The sequence below is a fragment of the Poecilia formosa genome, unplaced genomic scaffold, assembly GCF_000485575.1.
Source record: "Poecilia formosa unplaced genomic scaffold, Poecilia_formosa-5.1.2 Scaffold57, whole genome shotgun sequence".
Taxonomy (NCBI): Eukaryota; Metazoa; Chordata; class Actinopteri; order Cyprinodontiformes; family Poeciliidae; genus Poecilia; species Poecilia formosa.
Window position 1 is genome coordinate 774,134 of NW_006799996.1, and position 18,242 is coordinate 792,375.

The 18,242-nt window shown below is 37.9% G+C and overlaps 1 protein-coding gene across 1 annotated transcript; it reads right to left on the reverse strand.

The window, feature by feature from the left end:
• Nucleotides 1-738: 738 nt before the first annotated feature.
• On the reverse strand, nucleotides 739-17,689 carry opn7d (opsin 7, group member d). Its single transcript, XM_007553545.2, has 6 exons — nucleotides 17,240-17,689; nucleotides 5,922-6,012; nucleotides 5,665-5,827; nucleotides 4,135-4,262; nucleotides 3,706-4,040; nucleotides 739-1,955 (listed from the first exon to the last, which is right to left on the reverse strand). The coding sequence occupies exons 2-6, from the start codon at nucleotides 6,010-6,012 to the stop codon at nucleotides 1,479-1,481; spliced, it is 1,194 nt and encodes a 397-aa protein (XP_007553607.1). The 5' UTR covers nucleotides 17,240-17,689; the 3' UTR covers nucleotides 739-1,478.
• Nucleotides 17,690-18,242: the final 553 nt, after the last annotated feature.

Sequence of the window (18,242 nt, forward strand, 5' to 3'; positions counted from 1 at the left end):
TGACACAGTTTGATCATTAACTAACTGAAGCTGCCACAGATTATTTGGACTAGTTGAACATTTTAACTCTATCAGAGCTGCAGCGTCCGCACGCCATGTACAACTCAGCCTAAGGTTATTCATACCACTGGCAGATTTTACTTTTCTTTCTGTTCAAGCAAGACACTTATTTCTGAAAGTGAAACTAGGCATCTTGCTAAAGATATTAAAACCATAGGTTAAATTTCAAAATCAATTAATTTATCAGTTTTTTATTAACAAATGGCATGCCAATTTATTCATACGCTCCTGAATAATCAGTGGGAATTATTGGCATTACAACAATCACATCCTTTTATATGTTTCCACTAATATTTTGACAGTTTCTCTTCAGTGATGAAATCCAAGTCTTTGAGATTGGAAGGCCTCTTTGCCATAACGCTAATCTTTAACTCAATCCACAGATTTTTTTATACATCAGATTCAAGTGTAAATGTAAATCAATCAAGTGTATGACTACTTTCGGTTTTAACAGATGCTTGACTCACATCAGGATGCTGGATGCTTGAAACTAGCAAAAAAATGACATCATTAAAATAAATAAATAAAAAAAACAAACAAAGAAATTGCTCAAAATCTGAATCGTCTGGTCAGACCTTGACGAAAAACAGATGATGATTCTTGTGTACACTGCAAAAACACAAAATCCTACAAACATTTCAGCAAGATATAGGAGCCGGTTTAAAGTTGATAATTATTTAATATTGATGAAAACGTTCTAGCTCCACTGACAGATTATTCACTTATAACAAGACATTTTTCCCATGTTATAAGTGAGATAATCTGACGGGATTATTTCATCAAGCGCCTATATTTTGCTGAAAAGATACTTGTAAGTAAATTTTGTCTCAGCTCAAGTGTACTAAGATATTTACTAGACCAAAAGTACTTGGTAAGATTTAGTGTTTTTGCAGTGTGTTTGTTTCTAAGAAGTTTTTTTTTTTAATGAATAGTTGTAATGATAACAACACTAACAACACATTCACACAGAGGTATTCAAGTCAACAGGGAGTTGTGATTTTAAGTTCAGAAACATTTACAGCTGCACATTTACCTTCTTTCTTATCGTGTGATCTCCCGTGTCTCTGTGTTTCCTCTTTCACATGAGAAACAGAGTCCCTGATCCAGCAGTAGCACCACTGTCTTAGTTTTTACAGATTTTGAGTCCTGATAAATGTCTGTTGGGTAAAATAAAACCGCCAGCAACCGAAGTAAACCTTGAGACAAACATAAATGTCAGTGGTAAATCTATTCAGACTGACTCAGAGCAGTGCAGATTTGTCATTTCAGTCCTTCAGGATTCCACAGCGGCTCATTTCAGTCCTGTGGAGTTGCCATGGTGTTTAGACTGAGTAGGAAACAGGTTACATCAGGTCTTTCCTAGTGTTTGAAGCATGTGTCCAGTGCTGTCTGCTTCATAGAACCAGAAAGGCGCTCCGTTAGATGAAATCTGTTCCTGGTTTGGCTGAGAGCTGACTAACTGTCACCTCGGTGTAGGTGGATCCCGTCAGGATGCAGGCGGTCTTCTGCGGAGCGCTCACATGGCACAGCGCTGCATCCTCGGTGCAGTTCAGACATGCCCCGTAGCTATCTTGCTGACCATTTGAGAACCTTGTGGAGGCACTTGTGTCCTTGTTGCGCTGTGGAGTGAAGCTGAATCGCTCCTGCGGCTGTGGACTACCTCTGTAGATCATCTGTCGCAGGGTAGACGTATCTCTACATAAACACTCGCGGAAGTTGGGCTTGCACAGCAGGTAGACCATTGGGTTGTAGATGGTGGAAGACTTGGCAAACACTGCGGCCAGGGCGAACGCAACTGGAGGGACGGCTGTAGCGTCTCCGAAAGCAGCCCACATCGCCACGACAGCGTAAGGGGTCCAGGCTCCCAGAAAACCAATGCACACTGCTATGGACAGCTGTGGAGAACGCAGCAATACAAGCAGAAAAACAGGCAGATAAAGGCCTACTACTGGAAAACTATTTAGCTTTTTTACATTTTGTCTCCTTACAATCACAAACTTCAGTTTTTGGGGGATTTTATGTCATAATACATCACAAAGAAGTAACAAAAGTCTTTCTTTTCTGATTTGTTTTAGCTTTAACAACATCATTTAGCTTATGACTGACCTAAAAGCCTTTAAAATACAGAAATCCAAAAACCTAAGCAAACATTTTGTTTCAGGGAATTCCTGTGGCTAAAATATTTAGTAACTTTAGATGCCAGTTGATTGCATTGCATCTAGTAAATGTAAGTGCAAATGCACAGAACATTTAGAAAACCATCTATCCATCTATATAATCTACCACTTCATAATAATGCTCTATTTTGTGTTGGTGTATCACACAAAATCCGATTTAAATCTATTATAGTCTGTGGTTGGTTTCACAACACTTTTAACAAAAGCAAATATTGATTCCCTTGTCTCTTTTCTATCATTTTTAATGCTACAGATGTAAAAGACGTGACAAAAACAAGCAAGTAAAATCTAATACATCCTTAAAGGGGACCTATTATGGAAAATCCACATTTTGCAAGTTTTTATACTTTCATTTCGGTCTCAGCTGCTTCTAAAAACAGCCAGAGTGTTCAGAAAAAAACCTACTCCATCACCTAATCACCTAGACACTAACCCAGAAGGTACCAGCAAGTTTGGTCAGCAGGTTTTAACACTGTAAGCGCTGCATAATGGTTGCTGGAAAAGACGGGTGTTTTGTTGTTGACTGTGTGTTCACACCAGCCCTGTTTAGTCTGCCTTAGTCGAACTCCAGTTTGTTTGTAGAAAGTCCGGTTCGTTTTTGGAGGTGCGAATGTCCAATCGAACTTTGATGCAGACCAAACTGAGAACTCTAGTCCGCCTAAAAACCAAGGTCTCTGTTCAGTTGAAATGAACTCTCATGCTCCAAAAGCAGGATGTGAACTATACCACATGGCATTCTGGGAAAATGCAAACAAAACAAAGGCAAGAGTCTAGTGCTAGCAGGAGAAATGGCTTCTGGTCTTTTACCAAAGACAAAAGAGAAATCCAACAACTGTTAAAAACTTTTACTGCCACATTTTTGTTTAAATTTTGTGAATAAGGAAGTTGCGCTCTTTTTCTTCTTCTGAAGTTTTGTGTCATTTCCTCCTGTAGCTCGTGGTACAGCGCCTCCACAGGTGAGGAGTTGAATAGGGTTTTCAATTAGTTTGGACCATTTGACTCAGGGCAGTGAAAGCAAATCGATGGAGTTGAAAACTGAAGCAAATTTGGTCCCAAATAGAACCGAGTCTACCGGTGTGAAAATATCCTTACCATTCAGTAAACGGTTGCTGCATTTTTGTTGGTTGTGCAGGAGGCTGTACTTCTTCCGCTTTTGGGTCTAATTCAGGGTCAAAGATGCTACAGTCACATCTGTTTCCAGTCATTTTTATGTGTGAGTGTAAACGTTGAGTTTGGGGCTGTGGCCAGCAGCAGCTTATTTGGATTTAAAGTGACAAGACGCCCTAAAGCAACTCAAAATAGGCAGAACTGAGCAGAATAAAATCTAATTATCAAATAAAATTAGTAAACATGTTTTGTATAGCCCATAGACCTATCCCAACCATAATAGATCCCCTTTAAGTCCTGTCAACTGCAAAACCATGAACTCGGTGTTGCCTCTGCTTCAGTGACAGCCACATCCTCTGACCTTCACAATGAGAGCGTGTGCATTGGTGGTCTTGGTCTGGGGTGACACATGCTGCTGAACCGCCTGACGCGATCCTCGCACGGTCAGCAGAATGAAACTGTAGGAGAGGAAGATGATGGTGCAGGGCAGTGCATAGCAAAAGACGAAAAGGCAGACTATGTATGTCAAAGCTAAAAGCTCCTGGTTGGGTGCGTGCCAGTCGATGCAGCAGGCCGTGCCGTACGGCTCAGCGCTGTAATGCCCCCACTGTGCCAGGGGCCCCACGGCAAACACAGACGCGTAGCACCACACTCCGGCCACCAGGAGGCGGGCGTGTGAGGGCGAGAACTTGTTCCCTGAGAGGGGAAATATAAACAGACTTTACTAGATTAGAGATTAAAGTCTACAGAGTTAAAAACCAATGTGCTTGTTGCATTATTATGTCCTCACCATAAGTAGGGAAGCAGACTTTAAGGCAACACACCAAGGAGAGGGCAGTGAGGTTTGTCAGGCTGCAGAGACCAAACAGCACTCCGCACATGGCATAAAGCTGGCAGGTAATTTCTCCAAAAAGCCACCTGCATACATAAGGAACGAGATGGAGATATGCCTGCTGCTAAAAATCGATTCCAATCTCATGATGGATCTCTACTGGGGATTAATGGGTTCTTAGATTAAAATTAGCTCCAATCGATAAACTAATAAAGCCCGCTTAGATCTTCTTTAATGTTGTAGTTTGGCTGCCATCACCAGAGGGCGCCGCTGGTCATACTTAGGCGTTTGATAAAAACAAAGATGGCGGCGGCGCCATAACAGAACAGAAAAGAGAAACGGTCCAAACAGTCCGGTGTGGGATGCAAAATGCACTTTATGCGGTTCTGTTCTGAAATATAAACACGCAACAAGCTTCTTAAGTTTAGTTTAATATGAACAGCGGTAATTCAGCCGAGCTACTGTTACGACCACTTATAGTGCAATAAAAACAACCAATATAAAAGGGACAATATTTATTATTACAAAATAAGAGGATGTGTATTTGCAAAAAACAATAGGTAAACAAAAATAAATGAAAAACAATGGAAAAAGAAAATCAAACTAAAAGAACAGCAGGGTGCAGCGACAACTGCAGCGTCAACCAACCACACGCCCAGGTAGGAATCGTCAGCTCAAAACATGAAGTGTGGCCCTGATCGCAACAGTGGGACGTGTGGGCCAACACACCTGGTCAAACACAGAGGAGATTGACAATTGCCCACCAGCCTGACAGCTTCCCTTTTATGGGAGCTCAAAATGTGGAGGAAGCGACCCCTGGTGGTTCCACCCGTTACACTACACGACGGAACAGCGACAACTACTTGTTCCAAAATTTCTGATGAGCTACGAAGGTGAAGAAGTGATGACAGAAAAGCGGAGGAAATAACAGAAAAAAATAACATGATGGGAAAACGTTGTGCCAATAAGCACGGTTGGTTTTGAGGGCTGTGAGTGAGTTAATTCACTTCAGGAAGAGAAGTTTTAACATTTATTTAAGAGCAACCAGAGCACTTCTGTATGAATACGTCTCCGGTCATTGGGAATTAAGTGTCACTCTTATTTTTTCATCTTTTCTTTTTTTTATTTAGCAACCATAGAGGTTCCTGTTTTATGTCTTAAACATGTCTATTAATGTGAGAAAACCACATTTTTTCTGTGTATTCAGTCAGTATTTAATACAACTGACACAAAACAAAGCAAATTTATTTTTTAATTATTTAGCATATTATGAAAAAGTTTGCTTTTTATGTTATGGAACGACAGTCTTCCCTCACAAGAAAAAACTCAATGGCTGCTTATTAATTAATCGATAGTTCACTAATTGATAACTCGCATCTGGTTTTCTGATTTATTTAAAAAAAATTAAAAGTGGGAATCTGAATTGGCTGCGTCCGTCCTTTTTAATTAAAATCAACTTGTTCTGCACTGAAAAAGACAAAGAGATACCTGTGTGAAAAGGCTGATGGTATCGCCAGTGGAAAGAGAGACAGCGTCATCCCAAGGTCGCTGATGGAGAGGTTGATGATGAAGAACTCTGCTGGTTTCAAAGTTGATCGCTTGTGAAAAGCAACAAGCAGCAGAAGGCAGTTGCCTACAAGGGACAGGATACCTTTGGGAAAAAAGATACAAAAAGCAGGATGGCGAAAAGACTAAATGTCAGGAAAAATATCAGCGTGGCAAACATCGGATCATTGTTTACTCACAAAACAAGCTGTAGACGGAGCCCATGAGGATGTCGTGCTCCTTCGAGATGCTCGAGGCAAACAAAGAGGCTGCGTCTGAAGCATTTCCCATCTAAAATGTTTACACAACCACACAAATTAGATAATCACAAATAATGCTTTAAATGACTGGAGAATTTATTTACTGGAACTCTAAAGTAGATTGATGTTGAAGGGCTGACTGTAAGCAGTGGAAAACAAACACGGTCATAATAATAAAAAACCATCTATTTCAAGCTGTGGTTTAAATTGTTTCATTTGAAACCAGAAGTTTACATACAGCAAATAAGAAGTCACATATGTTTTTTTCCCTCTGTCTGAAGCTAAGGCAGATCAAATGTCTCTTGTTTTGGTCAGTCAGAATTACCAAAGTTGTTTCTATTTGCTAAGTATCAGAAAATTTAGAATTTTTTTTACAAAATCTCTAAAAAAAAATCTTAAGTTTTCTGACGTTTAGCAAACAGAAATAATTTTGGTAATTCTGTCCGACCTAAAACAAGAAAAGTTTGATTAGACTTAACATCAGACAGTGAGAATTTTTTTTGTCTTTTTATTCTGTATCTGTAAATATCTGGTTTCAACTGTTTATCCGGTTGTGAAATGATTTAAATTCAACTTCAAAGATTTGAAAATACAAGAGATTTCACAATATCATTAAAAACTAATCACACTCAATGATTCAATAAAACTAATAATATTGATATCTGTAAAAGTATTGGATCGATGCTGGCCTGATAATATAAATACTTAAGGTTCAGATCCAAACTTGAAATTGATCTATTTTTGTTTTGTAGTTTCTCAACTCTAAATCAGAAACGATTCTCACTTGATTTGCTCTCAAGTGATAGATTTTTTGCACTTTGTTTAGGAAAAATGCACTCCATATTTCCGTATTTCTGTTAACATGTTATTCTGTAGACAAATTCTGTCTTAGGTTTTAAAAAGACAGCTTAATGGAAAACCATACAAACACTTAAATGTTGAAAGTTTGATGATATATCAAACTTAAATAATGAAAAACTTTATAGATTTCTGTATCGATGCAAAACCAAGGTCTTGCCAAGTATTTTTGATCTAATTTCTAGTGAAAATATCTTAATGCACTGAATTAAGACTTACAAGTAACTGCTTTGCAAGATATAGGAGTTTGTTTTAAATAAATAACTACTTAATATTGTTAAAAATAAGTGCTATTTATTTCCACTAGCAGATTATTTCACATGGAAAAATATCTAACTATAGGTGAAATAATCTGCCAGTGGAGCTAGCATGTTTTTGCCATTATTAAATCATTATTGACCTAAAACAAGCTCCAATATCTTGCTGAAATGCTACTTATTAATTTTGTGTTAGTTAATGTCTACTACTAGACATTGCATTAGAAACTAAACCAAATATACTTGGTAAGGTTTCATGTTTTTGGAGTGTATCGGCGATACTGGCCTTGTATTTATTTGTTATTGGGTCAATAGCAAGACATGTAGCATCTACTTTCTCTGCTGCTTTGTTGGTTCTGCAGGTGATTCTCAAAACTCTCAACCTTGGTTTCATTTATCCAAATAACATTGCACCAAAACCTCATCGTTGCAAACCCAAGTCGTGCTGCCATGTTATTTGTATGAAGAAACTTTAACAATGGCAACATTTTCAAACCTAAGTGTACAGAGAAACATGCAGATCAGCACATGAAGGATGAAATAAAGAGTATCCTGAATGAACAAATTGGCTCAGAACTCCACGATGACTTCACTGCTGATGACATTGCAAGGTGACGCTTCGAACACTTGGCTCTTTGTCAGACCTCTCTCTGTCTGATGAGGAGCCAGCGTTTCAAACGTCACCTTGCTGCAGTGAAGTGGCTTAATAAATGAAAACTTCTGCAGCCTGAAACCTTTATGTTCGTTCAAAACCCTTCAGAAGTTGTTAAATTGCTCCTTTTTTTTGTCTTACTCTTCTTAACTTTAACATGTTAACGGAGTTTTGGATTTTGTTCTTGGATTTCTTCCTCTGAGGTGTGATCCTCACCTAAGAATGAAGCACTAGTTTGACCAGATTGAGGTGCAACAACAAATTGCGTCTCTGTTGTCGTTGCTGACGTCTTTTCTTCTTGGCATCATAACAAACACTTTTACGTTTCATACCAACAAACTGCTGCTGGTGACACTGATGATGATCTGCAACTTTCTCACCTAAAAGCATTGATAAGATGGCCGACGGGTTGGATGTCTATGGGCTTCGTTAAGCTACATCACAAAACATTAATCGCATGTGGAAAATGGTAAATGTTGTACTGCAGATCTTGCATAATTGAAGCACACTGCAAAAACACAAAATCCTACCCCGTATTTTGGTCTGGTTTGTAGTGCAAATATCTAATTACACTTGAAATAACACAAAATTAACTTATAAATAACTTTCAGCAAAATGTGCAAGCTTGTTTTAGGTCAGTATTTTATTAATATCTATGAAAATGTTGTTGTTCCATTGGTAGATTATTTAACTTTTAACATAGGAAGAATGTTATTAATAAAATAATCTACCAATGCAGCTGATGTATCTTCTTTAATTATGTAAAGGACCTTGAAATGCCTTGCTGTTGAAATGTGCTATACAAATAAAATTTGATTGATTGATTGGTGCTTTTTCATCAATATTAAGGAATTATTAAGTTAAAACAAGCTCCTATATCTTGCTGAAAAGTTGCATATAAGTTAATTTTGTCTTATTTCAAGTGTACTGCACTGTTTGTTCTAGAAACTAGACCAAAAATACTTGGTAAGACTTTGTTTTTTTTGCAGTATAGCAACCCAGGTCAGCTAGTTTTACCAGTATGCGCTGTACAATGGCTGCTGGAAAAGGGAGTTTTGTTGTTGACTTACCATCCAGAAACCACTTGCTGCATTCTTCTTTATTGTGCAGAAGGCTCTACTAATCCTTTTCAAAGATGTACAGTTGTATATATTGTGCATTTTTAAGACCCCAATTTAGCTTTACAGACTCACCTCAGGACACTAGATGCTTGAAACTTGTGGTAAGACTAATAAATGCCAGAATAATTCTCTGTTTGCTGCATAAATTTGATCTTTGACGTTTTCTCGACAGCAGTAAATTTGGTCCTGATTTATCCTTGTTTTGCGAGTTTTAGGCATTGTCACATGTCTTGAAATTGGGAATCTTTTCTGTGAATGTTGCTAAAAACCATGAATTACTAAAACTGACACCGTTTAAAACTACATCAGTGGTAACAGTTTGACTTAACTCTTCAACCTTTTCTGCGCTGCTCTCCTGCTGTTTGTAACTCAATATTTCAAACCCACACAGGAACAAATGAAAAAAGATTTTCTTTGAATAATGACAAAAAGAAATAATCCCTCGCAAAAGATGAAAAGCCGTTTTTGTTTTAAATCCAGATGCACTCGACAGGATTGACAGATGGGAAGAATTACAGAACCTGCGCCTTTCAGTGCTGCAGCAGGTGCATGTGGGACTGAAAACAAAACGGCTGCAATAATTAATCTGTCCTGTTCAGATCTCTGCTGAAAAGTCGGTCGATTCTCGAATGTTTCCAACAGGAAATGTTGATCTAACATTTTAAAATGATCAAAGAAAGACTGTTCTGCCTCAGCGAAGAGCTTAGAATCGCACACGGATTTCAGAAAGTTAGTAAATTAACTTAGTGTTAGAGGAATCCTGATTGTTTCTACTGAAGTGAGGCCCCTGTCCTGGCCTCACTTCACTGGCTGCCTGTATATTTTAGGATTCATTTTAAAATTCTTATGTTTGTTTTTAAATCACTGCATAATCTTGCCCCGGCTTACCTCTCAGAGCTTCTTCACCCCTACATACCCTATCGGTCTCTCAGGTCCGCAGATCAGCTGCTCCTGGAGGTACCGAGATCCAGAAGGAAGCTCAGAGGGGACAGGGCTTTCTCTGTCATGGGTCCTAAGTTATGGAACGACTTGCCTTTGCAGGTCAGAGAGGCCCCTTCACTGTCCACTTTTAAAGCTCGTCTTAAAACCCATCTATTTTACTCCAGCGGGATCCAGTTTTAAATTGTAAGTTTTTGTTTTTAAACTGTAAGAGTTTTTATTTATTTATTTATTATTTTATTATTTTTTTAATTATGTTTTGTTTTAGCACTTTATATCAGCTATGGTTGTTTTAAAGTGCTTTATAAATAAAGTTGGTGTGGTATGGGAAACATTAATTTAATTTATTTATTTCAAACAGGTTTTTAAAAACAAGTAAGCAAACAATCAGAGAAAACATACATTTATAGTGGAGAACAAAATAATTTATATAAAATATCTCTCCTTCCTTCCTTCCTTTCCTTCCTTCCTTTCCTTCCTTCCTTCCTTCCTTCCTTCCTTCCTTCCTTCCTTCCTTCCTTCCTTCCTTCCTTCCTTCCTTCCTTCCTTCCTTCCTTCCTTCCGACTGAAACATGGCGGTTCTTCTCTGTCGTTTTGACAGTAATTGTTTTGAGTCTTAATATTTATGTAAATGTGACATTTTAGTTTTTTATTCTTATTATAAATAGATTCTCCATAAACCTGTTCCTGCCCGTGGATTTATTCTAATAATCAGAACAACAAAGTGTGTTTTTCTCATTTCTTTGTTAAAAATCAGTGTTTTTATTATGTTGAATTAAAAGGCTTTCTATGTTTTAGGTGATTATTTTCCATCAGATGTTTTAACCTGACAATGACTTTAAGGTTTTCTTCAGAGTTTCTGGATTATTTTCTCTAAATCTGCTCAAATTATATCTTCAGCCTCGTTTTGTTGATGTTTTATGTTCTTCAAGACTTTTTGTGAAGTTCCTGATCAATTTCCTTTTTTCCTGTCAAAGCAAATTTCTTTTAATAAGATTTAGATTTTTATTTTTTATTGATGAACTGAGTCAACACATAATACTTACTAGATAGTACAGCATTTTTTATCTGTTTTCATCTCATTTTGTTTGTTTTTGTAAGTTTTTATTTAATTAAATGGTGAATAAAAGAGACAGTAATAATAAATAACTAAATACAAAAGCAACTTTTTATTTTGTCATTAGGAGGAAAAGTTTTTCTAAATTAATGTGAAAAATGTAATTTCTGCTTCAGCGTTTGCGATGATCAAAAACATTTGCTCATATCCTGAGTTTCTTCAGATCAGAGTTTGATGAGTTTCTCGTTATTTTGTCAATCAGCTTCAAAGCAAAGGATTTATTTCTTCTAATCACATTTAATTCATGATTTAAGAAGACGGAGTAATCACTTCTTCACATCTGGCCTTTTTCTCCTCATCAATTAAATCACCATTTGAAAACCACTTCCTGTATTTGCTCAGTATTTAATCTTTGAAATGATCTGCTTTTAAGTGTGTTTGAGATTTGAGGAACAAAATGAAGCTAAAACTCGTCAGTTTGTCTGAAAATGAGGGAGAGCAGCTGAACTCCACCGACGGTCCGCAGAGGCACATTTCATGACAGAGCAGCTATGATGTCCAGTTAATTAGATTCCTTCTGTGAAAGAAGAGCGCTGACCTCCAGATGGTGACACCAAACATAAACCATGCAATGGCTGCTGGCCGCGCATAAGAACCCGTCGTTTCATTCACGACTGGCATCCGCGTCGCTCCTGAAACATGGAAAACGCCGAGGTAAACGTCTTAAACCGATGCAATTTATTTCTGTTGTCAGGATGATGAGTAATCTGCTCTGCGTGAGTTTGCAACAAGTCTCCTGTGGTTAATACTGTGACATTTATGACGGCACTGAAAATGGGACTGTCACTCATAGTCGTTAAACGTCTGAAATGAGCGGCCATTTAAAGGGCTGACAGTCAGGGAGCGCGGCACTAAGCGGCCATCTGCAGGGAAACCTGCGTCAGGGTTAAAGGTGCCCTGTTGTAGTTTCTTGAACAGGATACAAAACATGATCTTCACTTTTTTTTTGCACAGAATCGTTCCTAGATAATGAGAGTTTAGTCTGCTCTGTTCTGCCTACTTTGAACTGTTTTAGGGCGTCTTGTCTCTTTAAATCCAAATAAGCTGCTGCTGGCCACGCCCCAAAACTCAACATCTCTGTTTGCTGCAAAAAGATGTGCAGTTATACAACTGTACATCATTGAAAAGCATTAGTAGAGCCTCCTGCACAACCAACAATAATCTTTTCAGCAAGATGTAGGAGCTTAAGTCAATATTTTCTTAAAACTGATGAAAAAGTGCTAGTTCCACTTGCAGATTATTTTATTTATAACAAGACATTTTCCCAATGTTATTTGGAAATACTGCGACAGACTGGCGACCTGTCCAGGATGTACCCCGCCTCTCGCCCGGAACGTTAGCTGGAGATAGGCACCAGCACCCCTCCCGACCCCACTGAGGGACAAGGGTGTTCAGAAAATGGATGGATGGATGGATATTTGGAAATAATCTGCCAACAGAACAAGTACTGTTTAAACTTTAGTTCCCATAAGCAAACATCACTTTTAATTTGTTTTTAGCTTAGAGTTGAAGGCGTTACAGGTATCATTGATTTTAGATGCACTTTTAAATTGTAAATTTAACATGTTTCCACCACGTTGTACTGTGGTTGAGGCAAAGAGCAGCCATATTGAAAAGCAAAGCTCCTTACAGATTGTAACTGGGGGTAGTTGGAGTTGCTCCCAGTTTCCCAGTAGAAAATCCAACTCCTTTAGGGTTTTAATTCATTTTTCCAACTAAGAAGTTGGGTACAACTGGAACGAATCATTAACATTCGGAAGGTTTTTGAAGCCGCTCATTTTCCAAACACCAAAAAACATGAACTTAAAAAACAGCTGGGAGGGTCTTTTATTTTAGTGCTTGGGTTGTTTTTAGAAGCAGTTTAGACCCAAATGGAAGTACAAAAACTTACCAAAATGTGATTTTTGTACAATAGGTCTCCTTTAAATTTCATTTCTACCGTCGTATTCTTTGACCTTTATGGCCTTAAAGTTGTGTCAGCAACAATATCAGTGATTGTAATTGCTTAAATAACTGCAGTGATTACATAATCGTGGTCATGGTACAGTATGTTCACGGCCAGCCCTCAGAGTTTGCGGCTTTGACATATCTTGTGTTTGTGTTTTGGGATGTTTTGTGTCACACTGCATCTTTTACGGTTGGTTTAATTGGGCTTCCTGGCCCCCCGGGGCACCAACAGTGTTTTCATCAGAGCTCTAACATTTTTATGCTTTATGTGTTACTTTTCACAATTCATCACAGATCCCAAAGCAGGAAATCTAAAATAATCTTCGTCTCAAACTAGCTGCTAATTGTCTGCTGTTTTTGACAATCGCATTCAATAAAGCAGCTGACCCATAAATACTGGCCCCAATCTGGAGTTCATTGTATGCGATAATCTAGTAGGCTTATAATTCACAGCGATATAAAATATGCAGCAGGAAATCGTTGCAGAAACATGTATGGTTTCTTTGTGGCATGTCCCCCAGAGCCCGTGGAGACCTTTGAGAGATTAAAGCTGACTGTATTCACCCTGCCTGCCTCTTCGACTGAGAGGGACTGTCAGTGACAAGCAAATGCCAGAACTGTATGATATTCACACAAAGCCTCAGCAGCATGACAGGGCCATCAGAGGCGACTCCTTCCAACGTCGGCACCCGTGCTGCGACATAAATTATATAATGTCTGAGGGAGCGGTCACATGATGCAGCGCGCACCTAAAGTGTTTAAGATGCAGAGCTTGACATGATCTCATCAGACTATAAATGAGTTCCCAGCAGGCCTGGATTCACGTTTGGACATTGATTTCTATCATGTACTAAACAGAACTAGTAGCACCGGCTACCTCTTCACTGCTGCCTTTAATATAAGCTTCAGGTTTCTGATATTCATTTAATGAAACAATGGGAAAAACTTACAGGAAGTCAGATATTTAAATACACTCCTCATTGGTGTGAACATTATGTTGAGTTTGGGGTTTTATGGATTTAATTCAAACCTTTGTTTTCTCAAGAGGAATTAGTTTATATCAAACTCTTACTAACGATTATTTTAGTAATGATTATTCATTACATTACTCATTCTGGCAATTATTCTGATGATTAATCAAGTTTTCTGCCAATTAATCAATTATTCTGTCATTCTGACAATTGTTCTGATGATTAATCAATCATTCTATTGATCTTTTGATGATATATAAATTATTCTGATGATTAATTGATTATTCTGATGATTAATCAATTATTCTGTTGGTTAACTGGATTAAAACATAATTCCGTCTTCTGCAGATTGTCCATTTAACCACAGCGCAGTAATTGTGCCAGAATATGGGGGAAGATTGCTGCCATAAGTCGAGAGCACACATTTCCTGTCTGAAAGCAGGATTTCATGTCTTTTGTTCTCAAAACATTTAAACAGTTTGCTTTCAAACTGAAAATGTAAGCACATGAAAGAGAACAAAAGACATGAAATCCTGCTTTCATAAAGAAAATATGGGCTCTCGACTTATGGCAACAATATTACCCCATACAAAAACTGCATAAAATACATAAACATTTGAGATATATGTATATTAAAAACCATTTGTCTGTCAGCTGAGACAAAGACGGAGCGATTTCACTCCACTGAGAGCCAACAACACTTCACCAGCTTCGGGGCACGGTGGTGGTAGCATCATGCTGAGGGATGTAGAGCTGACAGAACAAAGTGGGAGGAATGAAGAAGAAGCTAATTCTTACCAGCAAAACAAATAATTAAAATTAACTCTAGCAGTCATACCAAGAAAAATGGTCAAATATCCAACAGAATGATTTTTTTTATCATTACATATGGAAATATTATAATTTTATCATTTTTAACTAGGACTTCATTTAATGATTATTTTAATAATCAATTAGTCTATCTATTATGATAATCGATTAATGGGATAAAAAATGGGCACATTCTGCAATTTTTTCATTAAACCACTTGAATCTTTTTATACAGTGTTAGAAATACATTAAAAGATATTAACATTTCTTATTCTGGCAATTATTCTGATTAATCAATTTTTCTGCCAACTAATCAATTATTCTGATTATTATTTGATTGTTCTATCAGTTAATCTTTTGAATAATTGATTCATTTTTAAATAAGAAAATAACTTTATTACATAAAATGCAAAAACACAATTCCTTTAGAAAATGCTTTATTTGTAGCAAAAAATGCAGCTGCAGTTTAAAAAATACATCTAACATCAACATGTGAAAATCTGAGCGCTTTCTACTTGACATCATATCATATGGTCTACAGATAATCTGTTTATTTTGTCATTAACTGATTAATAATTAACTAGCAAAAGGTGCTTAATGGCAAATTTTATTGACATAATTTGAACCAGTTAAAGTTAAAACTGTTCTATTAGAATAGATAAAGACGTTTTCTTTAAAACGTATTTATATAAATACGCAGCTCTGGTTAAAACTAAGAGCCCACTGCAGTGAATCCGACTGAAAACCTCCTGGTTATTCCTCCAAATATTGGTTTCTGAACTCTTCCTGAGTTAAAACAGTAGTATTGTTGTTTTCTTTGCTTTATTTGAGGTCTGAAAGCACTGCATCTTTTTAGTTATTTTGACCATTTCTCATTTTCTGCTAATAAATACAAAAATTTTGCTTGACATTTCAGAGACATGCCAGTAGTTCATAGAATAAAAGAACAATGTTCATTTTACTCAAAACCGTATTTTATGGACTATGGAGCCACTTCACTAAAAGCCACACCCACAAAGTTAAAAACAAACAAACTGGAAACGTACAGCTATAAGCCGCTGGTATCTCCGCCTCTCGGTTTTCCTTAACAAATCTGCTATTAAGGACGCAGCCCTGCGCCGAACCATGGATTCGTTCACACCGAGTTAATATGCAGCGGCTCCATTTCCCTCCTGTACTGCCTGATCGATAGTCCTCAACTTAAAAGCTGCATCTTTTTCTTCGTGTTGTTTCCATGATGAGGGGATAAGAGTTTGAATAAATTTCTCCGTCGTGCCCGCTGCTAGCATGTGCTCGTTCTAAAATGAAAATCAGCGCTTTCTTCTTTGATTTCCAATTTTGACTTTCAATGATTCACTTCCTGCTAAAGCGCCCCCTGGTGGTTGAAGAAAAATCCACAGAAAAGCTGCACCGGGCTACAAGCCGCATGTTTCAAAACGTGGGAAAAAGTAGCGGCTTATAGTCCGAAAAATACGGTACCTATAAAAAGTAAAATCAGATAAACTGATCATTTTAAGTGGTCTTTTGGTTGTATATATATTTTCTTAAAGTTCTGGCTTAATTGCTGCTCTGAGTGTGTCATTCTTTCAGCTTCTGGTCTTTTATTAATCTGTCAGTTGACTGAACTAAATTAATTGACGATTATTTAAGTAATCAATTCATCTCGATTAATCCGATTAATCGTTTCAACCATATCTTTAACCCTTTTAAAATTCATTGATATTGTATATCGACCAAACACAGATAAAATTAAGTATTAAGACCCAAAACCTTGAATGACATTCATGTCCTTGATTAGTATCACTGAAAATGACTTAGCAGTGTTATACACATCAGATTAGAAGCAGAAGCAAATATCTGTAAAGTGATTTTCTGCTTCATTAAATCATACAAATCTACTCATTGAGTTCTTACATATATCCTGTTTCACGTTTCCTTCATGTCTTTGCTTTGACGGGAATCCCTGAATGTCGAAGATGAATCACTTTGTTAAATAAAGTTGTTCCAAGCTCTCAGGCCACACTTGCTCATAATAGCCAAGCATTGTCTACAGATATTGATTTTCTGATGGCAAGCCGAAGTGAAACCCACAGTTATGTTTGTGCAACGACAACAGGCAGCTTATTTACAGGCAAACATTCAAACAAACAGTGCATGCCGCCTGGGATTAGATCAACCCGGCTGCGTCGGAAACGGTCGACCACTGTGACGGTTTCCACACGGGCTGGAAGATAAACAGCAGCAGCTGAGAGGTGCAATCAGAGCGCCTCATCACTAATCCTGCGCGGGGTCCCACACAGTCTTCTGTCAGGTCTCTGACTTCATTTAATCATCAGGCTGAACAATCCGACTCCACTTTACTGAAACAAGCTGCCCTTCAGGAAACACTCTTTCTTCCTAATCAGACACAAATCGCAGAAAATTCCCTAAAATTACATACAATCCATGTTTTCAGCTGTATCATCTTTATGTGAATTTTAATTTCCTCTTAAAACCACATAAGGAAACTCAAAAAAGGTGAAATACATCAACATCCGTGATGCCTAAAGTCACCGTTCTGCTCTGGAAACAGACGCTGCTGCTTACCTTCCAGGGAGGAATGGCTTGTCCTCAATTAAACTCATGGAGGCCAGGTGGAGAGCCAGACATGGAGGAGAGGATCTGACCAGCCTCTGGGAGGAAAAACAAAAACTGAAAACACAGAAGAAGAAGAGAGGAGGGAGCAGGGGACCGGTGTGAGGCTGACACTCAGTGGAGGAATCCTCCTCCAAAACGCCGACACGCACGTGAGCAGCCAGGTGGACGAGGGTGCGCTCCGTCACGCAGCGTGTGCGCTCCTCATCCTGGACACGCACCCGAGTCTAGCTGATGTATAACGAGAAGCTCAGAGTGAGAGAGGGAGGGAGGCAGAGCGAGGGAGAGGGATCAGCATAATACTGTGAAGGTCTGAGCATCGCTGATGACTCAAAGTACCACTCCCCAACCCGTCTCAACCACTTCTCCGGCTTTTTCCCCTCACTTTGTTCATCTGTCTTTAAACTCTGTTCATTAAAGGTGACCTGTTATGCACATGTTAGGACAGGTCTGTGTGCTATAAAAAACATGTTCATAAAATTTTATTGCACAAAATCATTATAATTAAATTTTAATCTGTTTGAGCTCTTTTCAGAATGAGCTGTTATAGGGTTTCCGGGCACTTTAAATCCAAATAAACTGCTGCTAGCAACCGAACTGAACGAATGCAAAAAAACAACACGTAATTATACAACCATACATCTTTGAAAAGCGTAAATAGAGCCTCCTGCACAACCAACAAGAATGCACATCGCAAAAACACAAAATCTTACCAAGTATTTGCGTCTAGTTTCTAATGCAAATATCTTAATGCCTTAGAAACAACACAAAACTAACCTAGAAGTAGTTTTAGCAAGATATAGGAGCTTGTTTTAAGTGAATTGTTCCTTAATATTGATAAAAACATACTAGTTCCATCGGCAGATTATTTCACATATAAAATAGGAGAAATGTATTGTTGTAATTGAAATAATAACCCAATGGAACTAGTACTTTTTCATCATTATTAAGTAAT

Excerpts from the sequence above, each read along its gene's own strand:
- opn7d (XM_007553545.2), bottom strand. The coding sequence starts at position 6,012 with ATGGGAAATGCTTCAGACGCAGCCTCTTTGTTTGCCTCGAGCATCTCG. Across the intron at positions 4,041-4,134 it reads AGTCTGCTTCCCTACTTATG|GGAACAAGTTCTCGCCCTCA; the intron begins GTGAGGACATAA and ends TTCCCCTCTCAG. Across the intron at positions 1,956-3,705 it reads CACACGCTCTCATTGTGAAG|CTGTCCATAGCAGTGTGCAT; the intron begins GTCAGAGGATGT and ends CGTTCTCCACAG.